The following is a 23,298-nucleotide window of genomic DNA, read 5'->3' as shown; positions in this document are numbered from 1 at the left end:
TAAGTGAAACTGAGTGCAACACGGTATGGTGTATTTTCTCATCTTCTAATTTTGGCTGGCATGTTTGCTCAATAACTCAGCAGTGTTTCATCTTTTCCTTTTTTGTCCATGGTGCATAAAAGAAACGCTCCCTATCAGCAACCTTTCCTTACAGCAAACGGTTTTACTTTTCATGTAAAACTGTAAAACTGTTTGCTGGGAGTCTTGTGAAAAACACAAGTTTAGGTAATAATAATGGTACCCATTAGCATATAGTAATGTAAAGCAGATTAATGTAACAAATATTTAACATTAGTTGGTGTGAGCCTGCTTCAATAGAAAAGGCTCACAGTTACTACATTAATAAATCCCTCTGTGGTCTTTGCTGCCATTTTTAGATCATGTTCGAATCAAATCTCTTTCTCTATTAAAAGAAATACTATTCAGTACATTAAGATTCAAAGGACTAATCGTTTTTCTGCACAACCCCAGCCATTTGAATATATATGCCTCTGTAATGCCATGTTATAGAGATGTCGACTTAAACTACATACTAGGTGTGTCTGCTGTTTTCAAACTTGTAGCTCCAAGGCATCAGGCAGCAGCTGTTGTTCACCTCCAAAAGATTTCTGCAGTTTCAACATGCTGATAACTGTGAAATGTGTGGTGCAGGTAGTTTAATAATCCTCATGCTCAGACTAGTATTTGCCAGAGCAGTCATGATTTTTCTATATGACCCCATCCTACCTTATTTGATACACTTAGTGGAGGTCAAAAAGGATTGATTTTCTTAATGGATACAGAGAAGGGCTGGATTTATGTCAGCTGTATCTATTTTTCTGTGGTTATGCAAAACTAAAGCCTTATGGCATGTAAACTAAATTAAACCAAAAAAAATGAGTTGATCATTGGGTTACGCTACATTGCCCTCTTGTGGCCGTTAGAATTAGGGGGGATTAAATTAAAATATAGTTGATTTTATTATAACTCAGTTTTTGAGCTTCTTGGATCAAGTTTTGGCAGTCGAAGCGTTTATGAACACAGCTCAACAGTTTAAGTGTTAAACTTTAGTTTCTGGGCAACATCCTAAAATCCAACAGTGACAAAGTGTTCAAGAAACATCAGTGAACATAAATCTGACTGCTCTTCCTCCTGCAGTAAAGCCGGTCTGGTGGCACTACCGTAATGACGAGCAGTTCCTCCTCTTTCTGTTAAAGTGTTTCCCAACAGTCACAGAGTCAACGAAAACATGACAGCTGATATTTTTAGATGCGATTGAGCACATGATTGTTCTTTCTGCTTCACAGCTCATCTCATCATAATCACTGATGTGATCGAGGGCTCGAGGAAAGCCTCAGCTTAGGGAAGAGGCATCAGGCTGGTGGGATTATTTGAGGGAATTCAAAATAGTCAAACTATAAGTGAATACAAAGCACGTAGTTCACAAGACGAACAGATAATAGTTTGCTTCTTTTTCAGTAAATGGTGTTGCGAAGATATTGATCTCAAAATTTCAGCTATTAAGTGAAATTTTGACCTGCTTATCTTACAATTTTGAGATAATAACACAAAATGTTGACATTAAACCAAGAATTTTGACCTAGATCATTTGTTTCCCCCACTTTTTAGTGGGGGAAACAAACTTCTGTAGTGACAAGTACAACCTTAACTGTAAATCCTATATTAACATTTATATTAACAAAGGGTCAAGTAATGATTTCTAATATGAACTGGGTTGATTAACGTGAGCAGCCCACAGAGACCCTCAACTCTACAGTTCCTTACAGAGATCTAAGTGTAATATTCCTACTGACTGTTACTGTACTGTGGTTGAAATAAGTGATAGCTGAAGTTTGAGCTGAAGCAGCAGGCAGATTTCTTTCAGACACAGAAACCTGCTGTCCAAATTAAACAGCCAGATGTTTCCTTCAAGAGCTGGTGGGGGACGAAACTGAGATAAATGCTGAAATCGAATTTGTCAAATGTCCACAAACATAATATAAAAACTAATGTAGCTCTGTTGATAACATGAAAATGTGGAAATAAATTGAAACTGATGAAGGTGATTCCCACCCACTCATCCATCTTCTTCCACTTATTGCAGGGAAGCTCGAGCCTCAGCTGCCACATAGCAAAACACGGGGGTGTTGCAGGGCTGACACAAAGAAACAACCACTCACATTCACCCCTACAGCTAATTTAGAATCACCAATCAACCTAACTCCACTAACTGCCTGTCTGAGTACCCGGAGAGGACCCACTCGGCATGAAAATTCCACACAGGAAGGTCTCAGGCAGATTGGATAGTGGATTCAAACCCCAAACCTTTTTGCTGTGAGACAAACCACTTCTCCACTCTACCGTCCAGGTCTGATAGCATGATTCCCACCAATGTGGTACAAAAAAGAATCTGATTTTTATATTTTACTAATTAAAGCAAGTTATTCATCTTCTTGAAATTCAGCCCAGATTAATTTTACATTAAAAAATCTTTTATGACTGCAGTGTTAGAAGAATGCAGTGCTTGCCTTTTTTTCTTCCTTGGAGAACAAATGTGTAACTGAAGATCTATTTTTAGAGTAAATATCCCCGTGATGGATTATGCTGGAGTGAGGTTCTCTTTGGTGATAGTTAAAGGTTATGCTTGGCAATGACACTGCAGGATGTTCCACATCTGCAGAGATCTCTGCTTTAACGTGGCTGTGCAGATGCCCGCTCTCATTTCACTGCAGAGCAGATCTGAAACCCAGGTAATGGGATGCTAATTGGGCTAATAAATGGAAAAGCTGTCCTAGTGTGTCGGATTAATCTTGCTCCCCAAGGGACTTCAGTCATGCCCGCTGTCTAGTCAATTAAATGTTTAGTTAACACAAAAGACTAATGTGAAAAAACACAAAGGTTACCGGATCGAACTGGCTTCAGATGGTCCCTCATTCATTTTGAGCCTGCATGGAAACTCCTATTAAACTTAGTTTAATCCATTTTTATTGATTGCATGTACTTCTGCTATCACGTTTGATTTGTTTCAGACTAACAGGCAGAACAAATGCAGAGTTTAGAGGCAGTCACAATAAATGATCCGCTTCAGCATTATCATTTGACATAATGATAGCAGTTACTGCCCTTGTATACTGGCAGAAAGAAGCTCAGATGAAGAAAGTTTAAGTTTTTACCAGCTATAACACATTCAAGGAGCGATTCCCCCCCCTTTTATTTCAATGTTTGCATTTTTGGTAAAACAAATAGAAAGAAAGAAAGAAAGAAAGAAAGAAAGAAAGAAAGAAAGAAAGAAAGAAAGAAAGACTACAAAATTGCAGGGATTGAATCAAATTCTTCTTCTAGTAATCTTAGAAAATAAACCAATGTTGTGGACAAAATTAAGAAGAAAGAAGTGAATTACATAACTGAAGCGTTAGCTTAAATATGTCAAATCAAAGTAATTTGAGAAAAGGAGCAGAGATCCTCTTTACCAACCATGATAATCTAAAATCTGTGGCGTTTCAAATCCTCCAAATTAGCTCGATCAGTCAACCCGGATCACAATCTCCGCCCCTCTTTACGCATGCGCAAAGTAGCGTGGGGAGCTGTCCAGTCACTCGGTGCTGGAGCGTTCTCGGAGAAGCAGCTTCCCTTCTGCGGTCCACCGACACAGACGGAAGCGATGGAGGAAGAGTTGAAATGCCCCGTTTGCGGGTCTCTCTTCAAGGACCCCATCCTGCTTCCGTGTTCCCACAACGTCTGCCTGGGATGCGCTCGGAACATCACCGTCCAGACCCCGGAGGGGGAGACCCCGGTGCAGAGCCGAGCCTCGGGCAGCTCTGACTACGACTACCTGGACATGGACAAGATGAGTCTGTACAGCGAGACGGACAGCGGATACGGCTCCTACACGCCGTGCCAGCTCAAGTCTCCAAACGGGGTGCGGGTGTTTCCGCCTGCGATCCCCCACCGACAGTGCACACTCACCTGTCCGCTGTGCCACCGGAGCGTCTCTCTGGACGAGCGGGGGCTCCGGGGTTTCCCTCGGAACCGGCTGCTGGAGGCCATCGTGGCGCGGTACCAACAGACCCGCGGCGCCTCCTCCTCATCTTCCAACGCGGTGAAGTGCCAGCTGTGCGACCGCAACCCAGTGGACGCGGCGGTGATGTGCGAGCAGTGCGACGTCTACTACTGCAACGCCTGCCAGCAGCGATGCCACCCGTCCCGCGGTCCCCTCGCCAAGCACCGACTGGTGCCGCCGCCAAACAAGGCGGCAGGAGCGGGGGCTAGCGGAGGCGGCGGTGGTCAGCAGCCGCCCGCCACCGCGCGGAAACCGGCGACATGCGTGGATCACGAAGCGGAAAACTTCAGTATGTACTGCAGCAGCTGCAAGGCTCCCGTGTGCATGAAGTGTCTGGAGGAGGGAAAACACGCCAAGCACGACGTCAAACCGCTGGCCGTGATGTGGAAGCAACACAAAGTGAGTGGACACGCACTCACAACATCCACAGAGTCAAGGCCGTAAGGTTCTGTTAGTGGGCTCATACAAATAATTAGACTATTGAATCCCAATTACTCATTATTGAATCCCAATACTCATTACTCTCTCTCTCCCTCTCTCTCTCTCTCTCTCTCTCTCTCACACACACACACACACACACACACACACACACACACACACACACACACACACACACACACACACACACACACACAGGCTACCAGAGGCCATTACCTGAAGTGCCCTCGCTGAGCCTGAACTGATGATCAGCATCCCAAACATTTTCTTCTATCTATCTATCTATCTATCTATCTATCTATCTATCTATCTATCTATCTATCTATCTATCTATCTATCTATCTATCTATCTATCTATCTATCTATCTATCTATAAATGACTGCTTCATACTTCATCATGTTTTCCACAGAAACAGAAAACACTCATGTGTGATCCTGTGCTGTGTGTGTGTGTGTGAGTGTGTGGGAATAACTAAACGAAATAGCAGTGATTCATCAGAACATAATTACTGTAGGCGTCAAAGCCCAGTGTGCTTCTGTGTGCACTGTGTATGTGTGTGAATGCAACATGCGTCATCACATGAAGGGTCGCACAGCGTTACTGCCCCACATCTGCACTGCAATGTATATATATATATATATATATATATATATATATATATATATATATATATATATGTATGATGTGGATGGTGAGTGTAGGCAGAGGAGGTCATCGCTATTCCTCAGGCGCTGGGATGAAGAAGCTCAAGTCATGAGTTTAAATGTTTCCCTGTCTGTGGCTGGTTATAATCTGACAAGAGAATGAATTATAAAGTAAATAATTAGCATATCTACACTTTTTAAAAACATATCTGTTGGTGTGGAATAAATTAAAGGCAGTTACTTCAGTCTGAAGGAAAATGTTTACATTTTAAAAAATCTCGACTTGTAAATTTGAAAATTGTTCTTGAGAACATGACTGCTGACGATAGCTGATGATGTACTATATATCATGCTGGGTATCTCTAATGATATGGACTGAACAGAGTGTTATGATTGCAAGGATGCCACGTCATTTGATGGAAATTCAATTTATCAACCTACAGAGGACTGAATTCAAAAACACCTCAGAAATCAAAGTGTAAAAATGAAGGTTAGTCCATTTTTTCAAAACTTGGTACTCAGATGCAGTAGTTTGTATAGTCACAATGTGCTTATATATGCCCGACCCTTGTCAGGGCATGCTCCTAATGAGACAACGGATGGTGTCCTGGGGGATCTCATACCAGATCTGGGAGGCATCCCAGAGGTGTTCTGTTGGATTTAGGTCAGGGGAGTGTGGGGGTGAGTCAGTGGTATCAGTGCCTTGATTCTCCAGCATCTGCCTCCATATTTTCACATGAGGCATTGTCATGCACAGGTAAGAACCCAGGACCTACTACACCCACAGTCTAGGGTCTGACAATGGGTCCAACAATTTTCTTCCTAATATCTCTATAAGCCACAGAAAATCACTGACCCACCACCAAACTGGTCACGCTGAACAATGAACAAGCGTATTGTTTCCACGGCTTCTCCAGACCTTTGCTCATGATTAACCTGCCTCATGTTACAAGTAGTGACACTGACTCTAGCCAAATGAAAAACTAGTGCAGAAAAAGTCAGAAATGATGAGGAGGTGGTTTGGCGGGCTGTCTCCTTGTTGCCCCACACCTAGTGATAATTTCATAACACCAAAAATGATTAGCAACCCTCTCTGCTACTCGATCAGATCAATATTCCAGACGTTTAACTGACTTGATGCTATACTCAGATTAAAACCAATTTCTTTCATTTTTTGAGAAGTGTATAAAAGAGGAATGGAAAATTCAGCTCTGAACGGTGAGGTCAATGTGGAAATATCGTTAACCTGTATTCCTTTTTGATGGCCAGCAAGGGGAAACTCCAGTGGATGTTCTTGAAAGTCTAATTGTATAAAAAATAGTCCTTTTTTTATGTCATCCGTGAACTAGTTTTTAATTTTCCTGATAATTTTACGGTCTCAGTCGGTAGTTTTAAGCCTTATTTAATACCACACAGTGATCATTTTGTAAATTCTAATCAATTTTTTGAGAAAAAGGGTAAAGCAGGGTGTGATGTAGTGTGCAACAGGCTTGCAGCATGTTGCATTCTCAATTTCTCAGACAGATCCATATAAACAAGTCTCTGAAAACCAAAATACCAAACTTCAAGCTTCAAAATGTGTCTTTAATATAGGATTTTTTTGTTTTGACTAAATGAAAAAATTTAAATGGTTTGCTGTCCCTCTGCCTAAACATTTATTTTTGAAATCTCTAAACCCATTTTGTGTTTTTCCTTTAAACATGTACTGTAAATGCAATAAGTCCACTTTACAGTTGTTTTTGTCCATTTGATAAGCAAATATGTTGAATAAGCAAAGAAATGGATGGATAGATGGAATTAAATGATTAGGATGTTGGTGATTTTCCTTTGGCTTTGGCTAAAACGTTTTTTGTTTTTTGTTTTTTTCGGGGAGGGGAACAATTCCCCTGCTTTGCTGTACAGCAATCCATCAGGGATTGTTGGATTTGTAAGGCAGGATACAGAAAGCAGACTGAGATTACAATGTTTGTTATCTTAACCTTAGTTTCTGCAAATATTTGTAACTGTATCAGAAAAATTGAGCAATTTCTTATGTACAAACTGCAAATAAACAGTGCATGGCTTTGCACCAAATCCTCATCCAGCAACCTTCTCGCCCGTGAGAGAAAACCTCTGCTCAGCATTGCTTCAAACACCCAGTGGTGTCATCGCCAGATCTCCAGTGATGGTGGTGAGTTTTCCCTCTTTAGCCTGTGGACTTAAGGCAACATGGAGTATTATCGATCAATGGTTTCTCGTTAACTTAGTGGAGGTCTTATCATATTTCTTTATGAACGTGGTAAAACTGATTCTAATCCAAACAACTGATGCAGTTAGACAGTAAACCAAATTTGTTTTTTGCATGTAAATCTAAAGTTTTGAAACTTAAGAAAAAAAATAGACAATTTTGGACTTTTGCATCACATTTTCCTCCTAGACATTAGCGTCAGAATGTGATTCAAACAGATTATGTTTGCAGTAATTCAGAACTTCTTGTTAGTGAAAAATGCAGTGGAGGACATTGAACTTGGCTTGTAATAATTTGGATAGTCGTCTTCATCTTATGTGAGTAAAACTTTCATTCATTCTACAATCAGAAGGGACAAGGTTTGGCTAAAATCCTACAACACTGTTCCTTATCCAAATTCATCCCTGCCTGCCAAAAAAAGGAGGAACAAACCTGCCTGCTGGTTTCATTAATGGATGATTAAACTGATTTATGATTATTTCATTTCCTAATGACATTTTTCATTAATTTCAAAATCCAGGGTTGAGGTCGACTCAGGTTCATTCCTCTCGGGCTACGCGGTGACGTGACTTTGTAAACTCTAAACGATAGTGCTCATGTATCGTCATTATTTTTTTAAATTGTTTTTGAAGAAATGTTGGATTTGTTAATACGTGAGGCAAAATGTTTAGTCTTATAGTTAACACCATTATGATAATTATCATTATGGTAAAAAAAGGCCTCAGGGTCTGGAAGTAAAGGAGTTTTAATAAAATGTTTTAGCTACTTTTAAAGGCCCATAACGGGTTGAATGTTTATCCAGCCCGTGTCTCCTTTTAGATTTCAGCTTGCTTTCTGTTAGTAATAGAACATTTCATCCTCACACTCCGATTTCATTTGTGTAAACTAAAAGCCATTTTTGCCTCTCTCCTGCTAAGTGGGTCATTGGGACTAATCTCTCAGTCTGCCTCTTGTGTTTTTTGTGTGATTTGAAGCCTCCAGACATTCCATTCATCATTTATCTGCCACACATCTCTTCGCCTCTTCTTGGCTTTCACTCATCTCTCACCTTCTCCTGTATCCCTCACTTTACCTCTTCATCTCTGTATCTTATTTACAATCTCCCCTCCCCCTCATTTACCTTCCCCTACCTCGTCTCGTCCTTCCTCCATCTTTCTCTCTATCATCCTGTCCCATAAATGAACTGTGAAAAACCCATCAGACTACGGGAGTGAGAGGGGGTGTCGATAAGTGACGAGCGGCATATGAATAAGAGATGGCCACCACTTAGTTAATACGGTGTCCTTCACGTTGAAGGAGATCGATGACTGGCTGTCGTCCTCTCTCTCGGTCCACACGTGAGCAGGGAAGAAGCAGCGTCTTGTGCGTCTTTGTTGCAGACCTGAAATGGCTGTTGAGTGTTGAAGTGTCGCTCAGTGAGGTCAGTACCGTAGAGTGGGCTTTTGTTCTGGCATAATTTTTCCTCCTCATCTGTTTTGTTTCAGTGGGCGTATCTTGATCTGGTTGCCATCCTGCTTCCTACCATCCTTCATCTCTTTCTCTTTCCGGTCTTCTTCTTATTCACATGGTTTCTCTTTCTGTGCACCATAAGGACAGTGGGCGTTATGAAAAAAAAGAGAGCTTTCCTGAGGAAATTAGCCGTCTGTTGTAGACAAATTGATCGATTAACTGAAGTGTCGTGCTTTGCATGCAAGTCTGTCTGCAGTGGCTTACATGATATTGAACAAAAAACAACTGAGACGATCATGCAACCAATTTTGTACTTGCCAAATTTAAAAGCTGAATATTAAACGTATTATAAATGTATTATATAATAATGTGGGCAGCACAGTGGCATGGTGGTACGGTGGTTAGCACTATTGCCTCACAGCAAGAAGGTCCTGAGTTCAATTCCACCATCAGGCCGGTGTCTTTCTGTGTGGAGATTGCATGTTCTCCCCGTGTTTGTGTGGGTTCTCCCCGGGTACTCTGGCTTCCTCCCACAGTCCAAAGACATGCACTTAGTGGGCATAGGTTAATTGAAAAATCTAAATTGCCCATAGGTGTGAATGGTTGTCTGTCCCTGTGTGTTAGCGGTGTACCCCGCCTCTCGCCCTATGACAGCTGGGATAGGCTCCAGCGCCCCCCGTGACCCTGAAAAGGACAAGCGGAAGCGAATGGACGGACTGATATATAATAATGCACTGATCTTTTAGAAACTTAGTCGTAAACCACTAATAATAGCAAGTTTTGAGTTGTTCTGTGATTTACCTTCTGGAGCAGTGCTAACCCTCCAACATGGAAGGAACGTTTCCTGGAATGATAAGTCTCGATTTCTGCTGCAGCATTTGAATAGTATGGTCAGAATTTGGTGTGAATCAGTGGTTCAGGCTGGTGCAGGTGGTGCAGTGGTGTGAGGGATATTTTCTTGGCACAATTTGGGCCCCTAAGTACCAACTGAACATCGTTTAAACTGCAGAGCTGAGCTGAGTATCTCTGCTAACCATGGTCCAGCACTTTATGACCACTGCGTGTCCATTTTCTGTTAGCTGCTTCCAGCAGGATAATGCAACATGTCGCAAAGGTCAGATCATCTCAAAGTGAAGATGACAGTGAGTTCACTGAACTCAAATAGCCTCCACAGTCACTGGATCTCCAGGGATATGGTGGAACGGAATATACAACATACATATATACATTTTTCTGAACTGCAAAAAGAAAAAGTCATTCATTTTCTAAGTAAAACTAGTAAACCTAAACTGGTCAGATGATAGGATTGCTTTTTGGATCAATAATCCTGCTCCACTGGGGTTTAAAGACCCCCCTTGCTAGTCCAGTGCAGCCGAAGCTAAATACAGATGGACTGCCTGTCAGTTTATATGTGTCATTTGTAGTTGCACAGATGTGTCTTAGGCAAAAATACAATGAACAGAATAGCTGAAATGATTAAGGTTGGATGGATGAGTTGTAAATTGTGAGTAACTCTATGTCACATGACCAAATTCCTTAGGGGGGTGAACGTTTGGATTTGTGCTTTTTGCTTTAGTATTCATAGCGCAGCTACATTTTTTATGTTTGCCAGCATATATGCATTTAAAGCTTTCATAAATCCCGCAGTTTATCGTGTAGAGAGGAAGCCAAGAAAAACAATTATTGGATCATGATTGTGTTTGTTGTAAATCAAACAGTAAGTACATCAAGCAGCAGCCTCAGGGGGTGACTATCCCACTGCTACATACTCACACACATATTGACACGCATTCAGAAAGCATAAATATGCATAAGTGAAGCGGATGAACTTTAGCTGAGGGAATGCAGGGAAGGCACACTGATCCAGTTTCCTCTCATCATTCAAGCAGAAAACACACGCATACACACTCATGCATGCTCATATGTGTGTGTGTGCATGTGTGGGTTTTTACGCGTAACTGTGACCTAGCTGAGTCCAGTAAAGAGCAGCTCGGGTGCTGGGGGTTAATTATAAAAAAAAAAATAACAGAAATGCAGGCTTAGTGGTTCTTGTGTTGTGTGTAAGTTTTAGCCTTGCAGTGTTGTCTGAAGATCATTTTACATTTTAAAAGGGAACAGGGAGCTAAATATTTTTCACTACGATAAAAAAAATCTATGATTTTGTGTCTATTCCACATAATATTCTTTGTAAGGAATAAAAACTGCAGCTGAAACTGCAATTACACTGACTCCGTGTCTGAATTTAAAGTATGTTGAGTATTTACTTCACATTTAAGAGCTACACTGCTATGTGTATAAGTAATTACAGCAATAATTCTACAAGGTATGATGTTTAATTTTTGGCATGTGAGAGTTTAGTAATATGGCAGGTTTTATAGATATTGATGCCATAAAATGATGCGATTTTATATTGTAGCCTTCTTTCAGTAGTTTTAACTGATTTATCTAATGGCTTCGTTTACAGATACTCCAAAAGTGAATCAGAGAAAAAGCATGTTTGCAGCCTGTATGATTGGTGAATGCTTCTAAACTCACTCACTCGGATTTTTGTTAAGGCTTAGGGGCATGACTGCTGTGACTGACAGGTGTGCCGAGTCAAGCAGCCGTCAAAACAAAAAACAAACAAACAGATGTCTGCTAAAATTCACCTCAGTTAATTAAAGTCACTGAACTGGATTTCTTGACCACGTTTGTTGTGTTGTCCCCTTTTTGAGTATTTTCAGATACTCCAGACAATCCACGATGATCAGTAAAATCCTAGTGTTTTCTTAATGTGTAACTTGGTACTAATTAGCTGTTATGTCTTATGTCTGTATAGTTTATGGATGTGGCTAAGCTGCAAACTCATAGCTTAAGGCTTTATCCTCTCATACAAATCACTCCTGGGTGCAAAAGGGCTTTTCAAACACTAAAAGCAATGTATTTTTGCATTAAAGTGAAAGCCAAAAGGTGGCTCAAATATCTCTACAACAACTGTAATATTTCCTCAACTTCAAAGTGATATTTATGTAGCTTTAAATATCTTCAGGAGGAAAGAAGAGCAAGAGTTTGCGGGGATTCCTACACGATGCATTCATTAAAAGATGCCTCTCAGCATTTATACTGGATTTATAAGAGATATTACTAATTAGATCTATGTAATTTGCAATCTTAACAACCTCAGCATTTTGCTAGGTGATTGCTCCAAAGCACAAATCTACAGTATTGTCTTTCCTCAGTTATGGTTGGATATATCCATGTATGAAGCAGGACACAAGTAGTCTATACAAGCATGTCCTGCTTGTATAGACTTAACCTTTGGATGTTAGTGCATGCTCTGCATGTGCAGAAAGGTTAGATATAATAATTTAGTAGAGACAGTGTTGCAAAGAGTTGGATTTACACTGTAAATCATATAGTTTGCTTTTCAGTGTTTGATTGTTGCTTCGCAGCATTCCCAGCTTATCAGCTGCAGTCTGGACAGTCTGCCATCTTTTACTGTCTTTTAGAAATTAAAAAAAGACTGTATGGATTAGTGTGTCTGTCAGGTACTTAAACAAAATGGTATTTTGCTTGTCTGCCTCATCTGTAGCTGCATTTTCTCTCTAGTGTGGGCTTGCTTCTTTCTCTATGCTGGCAAGGAAGTTCTTATCACAATAACTTCATTGTTCTTGAGATGTTAAGATGTCTTCTTCAATGCACAGGGAGTTTCTTGGAAAATATCGGTGTAATTGATGTGGGCTCTTTATGTACAACTGAGATTTCATCGCTCCCTTGGCATTGTGAGCAGTTAAAAAAATCTGCCTCCCCTTACAGTTCACTGGATTTTTATTTTAAATGGCATGCTGCTGGGACTTGTTTAAAACTTTTTAGATCTCAAGTGTGAAGCTTTAGAAGGTGAAACAGTATTCTGTCATTGTTTAGTCAGTTATACTGTTTGCAATTATGCTGCTTTACATTTTTAAGATTATGTTTTTGCACTGCATTCATTTCATTAAAATGTATGTTTCTGTCATCATCTGCTGAATATGTCAGAAAAAAAAGCGTTCGGTCTTAAATTGTTGTTATTGTTTACAGCCCAATTTTATCAAACCGCTGCCTTCACACACATGGATTTAAACCTTTAGCTTTTTAAATCGTATTCAAAATAGAAAAGCTGTTCTGAACACATTATTCACCAAAACGTTTTTCAGTGATTGCAACTTCCATTTTTAAGGTTAAAAAAAGAATAAGTGCTGGCTGATTCATGAACAAACGACTGTTTTTAAGTAGCAGTTGATGAGAACAGAATCTGTTCTCTCAAGCATCTGACATTCATGTTCATAAATAAAAAAACCTTTTACCCAATAATTGTTGCAGGGAGCAAAAGAGGAAGTAAGGTGACTGCTCTAGAGCAGCAAAGCCCTCAACAGAGGGATGTCGGGGTGGATGGATGGATCAACGGACCAGTCAAGATTGTTTTATTTCGTTTTAAAAGCATGACTAGACTAGACTAGAATAGACCTTTATTCTCATTGTACATGTACAACAAAATTGTGGGTGTTTCACACCAACTGTGCCGGAATAAACTATGAATAGTAGACAGCAATAAATAGCAAACAGGAGAAATACAGCGGGGAAAATAAGTATTTGACACATCAGCATTTTCATCAGTAAGGGGATTTCTAAGTGGACCATTGACACAACATTTCCACCAGATGTTGCCATCAAGCCAAATATTGAATTCATACAAACAAATCAGAACATTGAAGTATACAAGTTAAACCATAATAAATAAAGTGAAATGACACAGGGAATAAGTATTGAATACATGAAGATAACAAGGGGCAAAATGACATAGAAAGCCAGGAGATCACCTGAAATCTGTCAGTATTGATAGAGAAATCCTGTCCCCTATCAGTACTAATTGATATCAGCTGCTTTAGTCCTAATTGATGGCCTATAAAGGCTCCTCATTACCCAGAAGGCACACAGGAAAGACTTCATGATGGGTAAAAGCAAAGAACTCTCTCAAGATCTTCGTAATCTTATCGTTGAAAAGCATTGTGATGGGAATGGTTATAGGTGCATTTCCAGAATGCTGAATGTTCCTGTGAGCACTGTGGGGGCCATTATCCGGAAATGGAAAGAGCATCAGTTCACCATAAACCTGCCACGATCAGGTGCTCCACGCAAGATCCCTGTCCGAGGAGTCCAAAGAATAATCAGGAGAGTTCTCCAAGAGCCAAGAACCACTCGGACAGAACTTCAGGAAGACCTTGCATCAGCAGGTACTGTTGTTTCAAAGAAAACTATAAGCAATGCACTGAACCGCCATGGCATCCATGCACGCTCACCACGCAAGACTCCATTGCTGAACAAAAAGCATGTCAAGGCTCGGTTAAAATTTGCGCAACAGCATTTGGAGAAGCCTGTGGATTATTGGAAGACTATAGTATGGTCAGATGAAAGCAAAATTGAACTTTTTGGCAGCCATTCTACACACCATGTTTGGAGAAGGAATGGCACTGCTCACCACCCCAAGAACACCATACCAACAGTTAAGTTTGGGGGTGGTAGCATCATGGTTTGGGGCTGCTTTTCAGCAAGGGGTACTGGCAGACTTCATATTATTGAAGGCAGGATGAATGGAGAGATGTACCGGGACATTCTGGATAAAAATCTGCTGCCATCTACCAGGAAGCTAAAAATGAAAAGAGGGTGGACATTTCAGCAAGACAATGATCCCAAACACAAGGCCAAGGACACAATGAAGTGGTTTCAAAGAAAGAAAATCAAGTTGCTTGAATGGCCCAGTCAATCACCTGACCTAAATCCCATAGAAAATCTATGGAGAGAACTGAAGATTAAAGTTCATAAAAGAGGCCCAAGGAACCTTCAAGATTTAAAGACCGTTTGTGTGGAAGAATGGGCCAGAATCACTCCTGAGCAATGCAGACGACTGGTCTATCCATACAAGAGGCGTCTAGAAGCTGTAATCACCAACAAAGGCTTTTCTACAAAGTATTAAATAAAGTGTGTTCAATACTTATTCCCTGTGTCATTGCACTTTATTTAATATGATCCAACTTGTATACTTCAATGTTCTGATTTGTTTGTATGTATTCAATATTTGGCTTGATGGCAACATCTGGTGGAAATGTTGTGTCAATAGTCCACTTAGAAATCCCCTTACTGATGAAAATGCTGATGTGTCAAATACTTATTTTCCCCGCTGTATATGCAATCAAGAGAAAGGCACACATTAGAGAACAAGCTGGAAGTTGTCCAAAGAAAAGACTTGGTCTGAATAGAGTCTGTGTATGAGTGGCCTGAGTGATGAGGGTTACTCAGACCATGGCTTAGATTGGTGAGGTGGGTGGGCAGGGGTAGGGTGTGGGGGGATAGTGTTTGACAGTCCGAGTGGCCCAGGGGAAGAAGCTGTTAGTGAGTCTGGAGGTGTGGGACCTGATTGACCTGCGGCGCCGAGCAGAGGCGGGTCAAACGGTGGTGGACGGGTGCGAGGGGTCACCTGAGATGTCCCCGGTTTTCCTGAGACAGTGGACAGGAACTGTTTTCAGTTGTGGCCCCTGTGTACCAAACACCCAGGCAGTAGGAGAGTAAACTCTCCACTGAGGAGAAGTTGAATGCCAGCAGCAGCTTCTGATCCAGGATCCTGGACCTCTTCATCAGGATGTTGGTGTTGTGGGTCCCGGTGAGACTGGTGGAGATGTGGGTGCCCAGAAACCTGAAGGTGGAGACAGATTCTACCCTGTCTTCATTTGTGATGAGAAGAGAGTGGACCAGTCTGTGCCTCTTCAAATCTTTCTTTTGTTATAAGGATGTTAAGCTTCAGGTTCAGGTAATGTACAGTAGGCAGCTAAAAAGGGTTGTTGTAATAATAAAATAGGCAGTTATCTGACGTAATAAAGTCCACTTCAATCTAGAGCAAAGAAATGGAAGAGAAGAATCATACACTTGTAAAGTTCATTACCCCTTACTTGCATTAATGAAGGGTACTAACATGATGAACATCTCTGCTTTATCCCATCTCTGCAGGTTTTATTAACCCCTTATCACTCAAGTACAGGCCACCTGGACTTATTTAGTGAATTGGATACAAAATTAAACATTAGAACTCTTATCTTTCAGGAATCATTTGAATTTTCTCTCTAGCCTGAAATGATTGAGGAGATCATTGTTTGCTAGACTTACTGTCATAGTTTCCCACAAAGTGAAGAAAGTATGGACAGTGCCAGTGTGATGGGGGAAGTTTGAAAGGTTTCCAAAAGCCAGAATTTAAGACACATCAAAAGAAATAAAAAATGTCAGCAGAAACATTAAAAAAAATGAAAGTGGAACATTTTTCACTTCTACTGCTAATTCCTGACCAAGGGGGTGAGATCTGAACCACTGCCAAATGTTTGGTGGTTTGTTTGGCTTCCAGCTGCTAAGCTTATTTTCAGAATGCTTTTTAGACCTTTTTTGCTTTTGTAGTTTTACTCTTTGGCTTTTCTGAGGCTGGTGTTGCATATGCCAACTGTAAGTAAGCACAAATAGGCACTGGAGATCTTAAAGCTGCCTAAAATTGTACTTTAGCATTACACAGTGTGTAGTGACAAAATCAGAGGAGCAGTGGGTGCGTGGCCAACTGCAAATGATGATGTAGATTTATTCTGGTGTAGCAACACCACTGATATCACCATGATTGACAATGCAAACAGTTGGTCCGTGCAACCACAAACACTTTCTCCTCTGGAACATCTGCAATATGTTGTATTACATTGCAGGTCTGCTGCATCATCCATACATCAGCATAATATCTGAGAATATAACTGACTCGTGTTTGTGTCGGTGGGAGTTTGTGATGACCCTCGCATCTGGAAACCTCATCAGTGCCTGGTTTAATATTGAGAAGCTTCAGACTGAATAACTTCAGAATTGTGACACAGTTCAGAAATGAGTCACTAGGAAAGAATAAAAGCATATTGTGTTGTTGCATTTATATGTGTTATTACAGATTATCTACGGGCATCAATCATTAACATCCAAGAGCAGATTTTAAAAGCATCTCCAGTTTATACCCTGATTTTCCTCCTCTCATCAGAATTCTCAGTTACTCTCATGTTACATCATTTAATAACTGGCAGTAAACACTTTATCTCGCTTGTTTTCCGTCTGCCAGGATGCTGACAAAACATTTTGACAAGCACGTCGCTGTCAGAGATGCCGGCTGCCTGTTTATTGTAACATATGTCGTATTTTGTGGGGCTTTTCACGCTCTGCATTTATAGTTGTACTGCACTTACTGAATGTTTGCAAGATCTTAAAAGCAAGCATATTATACACCACTCATAAAAACTGTGGGGATTAGTATGAGAGCGCACACTAGATCTCTTATAATGATACAGTTGGAGGACATTTGAGCTATAACAGAGTTTCAATTTCAGTTACCTTTCTGATACACTATTCATTTATAAGTGAGAGACCATAGAGGGGAGACTCTTTTTGCCATGACTTATGCCAACAGAGAAAGGACGTTATCACATTTTGTTAAACTAATATCTAATAAATTTCCTTTTTAGTGCTGATGACTTCTTAGAAAAAATGCTTCAAACCTAAACTAAAATAAAATGATACAAGAAGCCCTAAATTTTCTAAATGAGGTAGAGATTCAGTAGGTAATTTCATTAAACATCTAAGCTAAAATAAAGTTTAAAAAATGTGTATGGATTTTAAGGATGATGCTAGGTGTTAAACCTATTAGTCCTGGGTGTAAGAAAAAGCTGCTAACCTCACACGCTGCCACTTTACAAAATGACAGAGCTTTTCTTAATGTGACACTGAGTGTCTAATGTTTAACACACCTTATAAATCTGAATCAGTGTCTCAGGCTCAGTTACAAGAGTTTAGTTTAGGCAGCAGAAAGAATTGCTTTCTTCTGTTGGAGATGCTGATGAGGTAATTCAATGAGAGTGAGCACAGATCTGTGCCGACTGGCCGTGTCTGACTAACCTCATTCGCGATGGCAGCTCGCCGACCATGACAGGTCAGATCTGCTTGTCTCTTACCTCAGGCTCAACAGCACTAACACACACATGCACACACACTTGTAGTACAGTACATATCAGGACATTGCAGTGATTTATAGTAATGCCTAAAATGATAAGTTTAGCCTTACCCAGAGAACCATTTGAAGAGGAATCTCAATAAAACCTACCACTCATTTATCAGAATTTTTCTCTTCTTTGCACTGTGTTTCTGTCCATATCTGCTCAGTGTAATTTTACATTTAAACATGTCAAGTGTGCCTGAGTTAACCTTGATGGATTCTTAACTTATAGAGCTCATTAAAACGAGCATGTAGATAAATCTGGTGGAAAACATTTTTCTTTTTGATGGAACTCAAAGTGTTGACATGTATTTATTTAGTTAATCTAAGATTATCAAAAAAAGCTAAAATCACTGCAGTTATAATATTCCCAGACAATATCTGGGAATATTATAAGATATTACTTGAGTGCAAAGCTTTAGGAGGATATAAGATGTTTAATCTAATCTGTAACTCTAAAACCTAGTCTGAAATAAACAGTTAACATCATGGGGACTGCGTGTTTGTCCCTTTCGTGCGAGCTCAGTCTCAATAATATGACTATGTGAGAAGATTTCTGTCCCAACAATGTCACGAGGACAAAGTCCGCACACGAACCATGGCACAGTAACTTAGGGCTGTGCTGCAGGACTTGTACAATAAATGTAGGTTAATGCACACTTTACAACACATCCTCTCCTTTGGCCTTAACACAGCAGGCACTCTGTGTGTGTGTGTGTGCGTGTGTGTGTGTGTGTGTGTGTGTGTGTGTGTGTGTGTGTGTGTGTGTGTGCAAGCATGTGTGAGAGAAAAATCTATTTTTGGTATCAGAGCGAGTGCTGATGCCAGACTTCTGAGGAAAGTGGGGACATCCTATAGCAGAACAATGAGCATTGTTACTATGGTTACAAGTGTATGTTCATTCATTAAGACATGCTATAAATTAGACAGAGATTTTATGCCCATAGAAGAGTCTTATCTGTGTACACCAGCATGCATACATCCATTTGCATGATTCTTCTGTAGCAGAGTGTTCACACACAAAACTGTACAGTACATCCCATGATGATCCTTAATAGAGTTATTATCCCCAACAAACCTAATTTCCACCCATTTTACAAAAATTACGCCCTCAGCAATCTACCTACCGTTTGCATTTATTAATATGGAATATGCCCTGATCAATAATTGATAACAGGGGCCGTTCTTTGCACTGCACCATTTTTTATTGGCTCTGTACTCTTTCCTCAGAAGCTAAGCCCCATGAGGAAAACTCAGGGTGATAAAACAAAGCCAGCAGTACTGGCTGTAGCCACTGATCCCTGATGTGGTTCATCAGAGACCTCTGGGGAGGACTCCATTTCTCTGGGGAGTGTGGTGCTGTGGTTGGGTGGCAAACAGAGAGGTTTCATGATGGACTGAAAGCAGAAGTGGATAAAGAAAAGTGTGAAGTGGAAGATAACCTTGAGCCTTTCACTGACATATACATCATGTATTCTATGTTTAGAAAGAACAGGCAGACTCTGTGAAAAGGTTGTGAATATGTAATAGGAGCTGACTGACTGAGATGAATCAGGCTGTTCTAGACCACATTTACTGAACCTTGAATATTTATGTTTCGAACATAGATGATTAAAAGCCCTCATCTAGCAGTTTAAACAGTAGTTTCTGCTCTGCACAGAGCACATCTGCTGCGCTGCGCTTGCTCAGCAGCTATTGCACATCTGCGACACATCTGCATAACAGCCCTCACTCAACCACTTTGGTCTAAATTACCGTAAATGCATTAGGTGCATAATTAACTTCTGTTGAACCACAGTGAACAGTGACTGGTGCATGAACATGTAAACATCGAATGCAGTTATATGTTGTTTACTGTCTGTGCTGGCAGCAAACAACAGCTTTAGGCTTCCCTCGGTACAATAACATATTTAAATGACACTCAGCTGAAACTCATCTGACCATTTTGCAGTGTCAGATGTCAGTGTCAGAACTTGAGCATGAACACATCTAATATGTTCAGTTTTCCGTAAATGTTGAAAGCATTGTTAGTTTCAATAATACATTTTGTTTAATTTTTCAGCAGCACAAATACAATTCTTACATACCATAAGTAACTAAACAAACATAAAGCTGCTTACATCTTTAGTAATTGTCTTTCCTCACATTTAGATGTTTTTTTTGTCCAGGCTAAAGCTTACCGTGCCTTTGACATTTAGTGTTTGGCTCATGCTTGAAGTGTTGATGTATAGCAGCAGCTGTGTAGCTGTTTACTGTAGAGTATTAGCCTTTAAATGGCTGTGTAGTAGAGCAGGAGAGGATTGGGAGGCTGGGTGATAGTGGGTGAGAGTAAGAAGGGGAGAAAAGAGATTGGTTTTGACCTCCACCAGATGTGAGCTACTAATACTGCAACACAGCTGGGTGACGAGACTAAGGGAAGGGTAGATTTATTGTTCAGCTGTAGCAGAGGTCTTTACACCACCAAACTGTGTGTGAAGGGTTAATGGAAATTGCTTGGCAACGCAGTTATTCAAATTAAAATGTGGATTTGCAAATAAGAATTTTTAGGCTGCTGTTTAATACTGTATTGGTTTATGTGGTAGCAACAGTAAATGAATGTAGTTGTAACTGCCGCTCATGTCTACATATATCTACATACATATTCAATATCTTTGTTGCCACCAATTGCACGTGTGTTGTACAGTTTCCTAAATGTTTTGCAAGCTTTAAATGGTAGATTGCATGTACCACTTGTGGACACTCTCGCTTTTATTGTTTTTACTGGTAGCATGCTGAAGCATGGCGGACCCCGGTTGGAACCTGCACCTTACAAGACTCCTAAACGCCTGCTGGTCAACGTCGCATGTACCCAATGATTGGAAAAAAGGCGTCATCATCAAACTTCCAAAGAAAGGCGATTTGGATGACTGTAACAACTGGCAGGGCATCACGCTGCTGTCGGTACCTGGGAAAGTGCTTTGCCTCGTTCTTTTGAATTGGCTACAACGTGCAGCGGACGAACGATTGCGAGAAGAGCAGGCTGGCTTTCAGAGTGGCCAGTCGTGTGTCGAGCAAATCTTCACCCTCCGCATGATCGTTGAACAAACATTGGAATACCAAAGGAAGATTTCTATTAATTTCATTGACTTCAAGAAGGCTTTTGACAGCGTCCACCGGCCGACTCTATGGGCTATCGTACGCCACTATGGAGTCCCTGAGCAGTTTGCAGATGCCTTTCGTGGTCTCCAACTCCCGCTGCTGCGTCCGGATGGATCTTTGAGATCATTTCGTGCTATCCCCTTTCTTCTTCCTGTTGGTAACTGACTTCATTATGCGACAATCAGTTGACCAAGCTGGCATTGGTGTCCGCTGGCATGAAGCATGTAATCTCACCGACTTGGACTTCGCGGATGACATCGCCCTGCTGGGCTCGACTCAGGAAGACCTCCAAGAGTTGAGCCCTGCAGAGGGAGGCGACGAAAGTCGGATTAAGAATCAGTGACCAAGGTACTCCGAGTTGGCTACGCATGTGTCCGCATTCCTGTCATGATCAACCAACAACTTGCTGAAGAGGTGGAGAATTTCATATATCTTGGCAGCATCATCTCAATGACGTGATCTGTGACTGAGATGTCGACGTCAGAGTAGGGAAGGCGGCCGGTGTCCTCCGACGTCTCCAACCAATTTGGAACTCGACCTCCCTGAATGTTAGGGTCAAGATCAAACTATTGAACTCTATCGTCATTCCAACTGCACTATACGCTAGTGAAGCCTGGCGTTCAACAAATGCAATTACTCAACGCCTGAACGTGCTTCAACAACGCGGCCTGTAGCGAATCCTGAGAATTTCCTCCCGGGACCGAATAATGAACAAAGAGGTCTTACGAAGACCAGGCACCCGCCCTTTAGCTGATGTTGCAGAAAGTAGCTTCCACTTTGCGGGCCATATTTTACGTCTACCCCCTTATTGCCCGGCCAAGATCGCCATTACATGGCTCCAACCAAAGATCACATGGCGTTGAACGTTTATGAAGGATCTGAGAACCATCGACATTGCCTGGGACGAAGCTCAAGCAGTTGCCACTGACTGACATCGCTGGAGATCGTTAGCTGCCCGATGTGCCGCTTGGTGTAGGAGGAACTAAGTGCTAAGTAAGTACTGGTAGCATTTGGATGAGGGGGTGGAGTTAGAGGAGCTCTGTTGCAAACAGACAGCTTTCGTGAACAGCTGTTAATATGTTTCAATGTGCAGGAATGCATATGCTTTAAGATAGTTGTATTTAAAAATACAAAATAACGCAGACAGAGTCAAAAGGTACAGTTAGAGACTCAAATAAGTGCAGGTGATGCTGAACAGCAGCTGCACTCACCAACTGTCACTCAAAGTGGCCATGCTACTATGCTAATATATAAAATGTGTTTACAGTGTTTTAAAGGTGGAAATTAGCATCAGAGCAAAACTGCTTTGTGTAGAAGGCTGTAAAGATGTTTATTTCTGCTAACACGGGAGTCTACAGGGATTCACTTGCTTTTTGGCCCCAAATGGCCACTAGAGGTTTTTTGTCACATCCTATTTAAACTCATTTTTCAGCAAACATTAACAGTTCCTTCCGACAGTATGTTAGAGGAATGCGAAACAGATTAGTGCTCAAAAGAGGATTGTGAAATAAAAGAAACCAACATTTCATACTAACTGATAGGCGTAGAAAAGTGTTCTATACGTCATGTGTCAAGGTATTTCCTTTTGGACTGTTTGTTCACACACACAAAAAAGGGCACAACTGGAGCCTGAAGGCAAACAAAATAAAGAGAACTGAGTGTGACAGGAAAATAGCTCCACAGTGAGAAGGGAAAACAAAAAAAGGCAGTTGAGAAGAAAATGGGTAGATCAAGTGTGGTGGTGTGGAAAATCCCGAAGAGAAGAAATGCACTACTGATGGACTTCAAAATAAACGAGTCACAGGAACAGAGAAAGCAACTTCAGCTGATGACAGAAAATACAAAACAAGAGTCAGTGGCGTCAAAATAAAAGTGACAAAATCCACGGCTGGTAGAAGTCTTTGGCAGTAAGATGCAGTCTTCTCACGAGCAGCAGTGGCAGAAACATCAAAACTCACTCTGCTGTTAAAGTGCTTCTCCTTCCACTCGTCACAGCTTGTAGTTGATTGAAAGACCAATTAATGTGGAACAGCAGTTTTTAGCTTGGTGCAGCCATGCAATGAAAGAAAGGTTGGCTTACCTTGTTAAAGGTAATCTTGTTGATGAGAAACCTACATCCCTCTAAAGTTTTCTGCTACCCCTGTGCTTGCTTTAATCCAACTCCCTGAAAGTCCGGTGCTCTAAACTGAATTTTACTCTCATAAAAGTGCAATAATGTGGGTGGTTTGTGTGTCAGACAAATATAAAACTACAGAAAAATATTTTTACTCATCCATGTGGTGTAAATGAGTG

General features: G+C 41.0%; 1 protein-coding gene across 2 annotated transcripts in view; it reads left to right on the top strand.

The window, feature by feature from the left end:
* Positions 1 to 3,354: 3,354 nt before the first annotated feature.
* The window catches only part of LOC120725258 (E3 ubiquitin-protein ligase TRIM9), a 56,541-nt gene continuing 36,597 nt past the window's right edge, over positions 3,355 to 23,298 (top strand). Inside the window, exon 1 of one of the 2 annotated variants that reach the window (XM_040018050.1) lies at positions 3,355 to 4,438. In XM_040018050.1, coding sequence (XP_039873984.1) covers positions 3,542 to 4,438 — 897 coding nt within the window. In that variant the 5' untranslated portion in view covers positions 3,355 to 3,541. The remainder of the gene's footprint in view (positions 4,439 to 23,298) is intronic. The other variant, XM_040018051.1, reaches the window with a different exon arrangement.

The sequence above is a fragment of the Simochromis diagramma genome, unplaced genomic scaffold, assembly GCF_900408965.1.
Source record: "Simochromis diagramma unplaced genomic scaffold, fSimDia1.1 OVJJ01000802.1, whole genome shotgun sequence".
Taxonomy (NCBI): domain Eukaryota; kingdom Metazoa; phylum Chordata; class Actinopteri; order Cichliformes; family Cichlidae; genus Simochromis; species Simochromis diagramma.
This window is presented reverse-complemented; position numbering and strand designations above follow the sequence as displayed.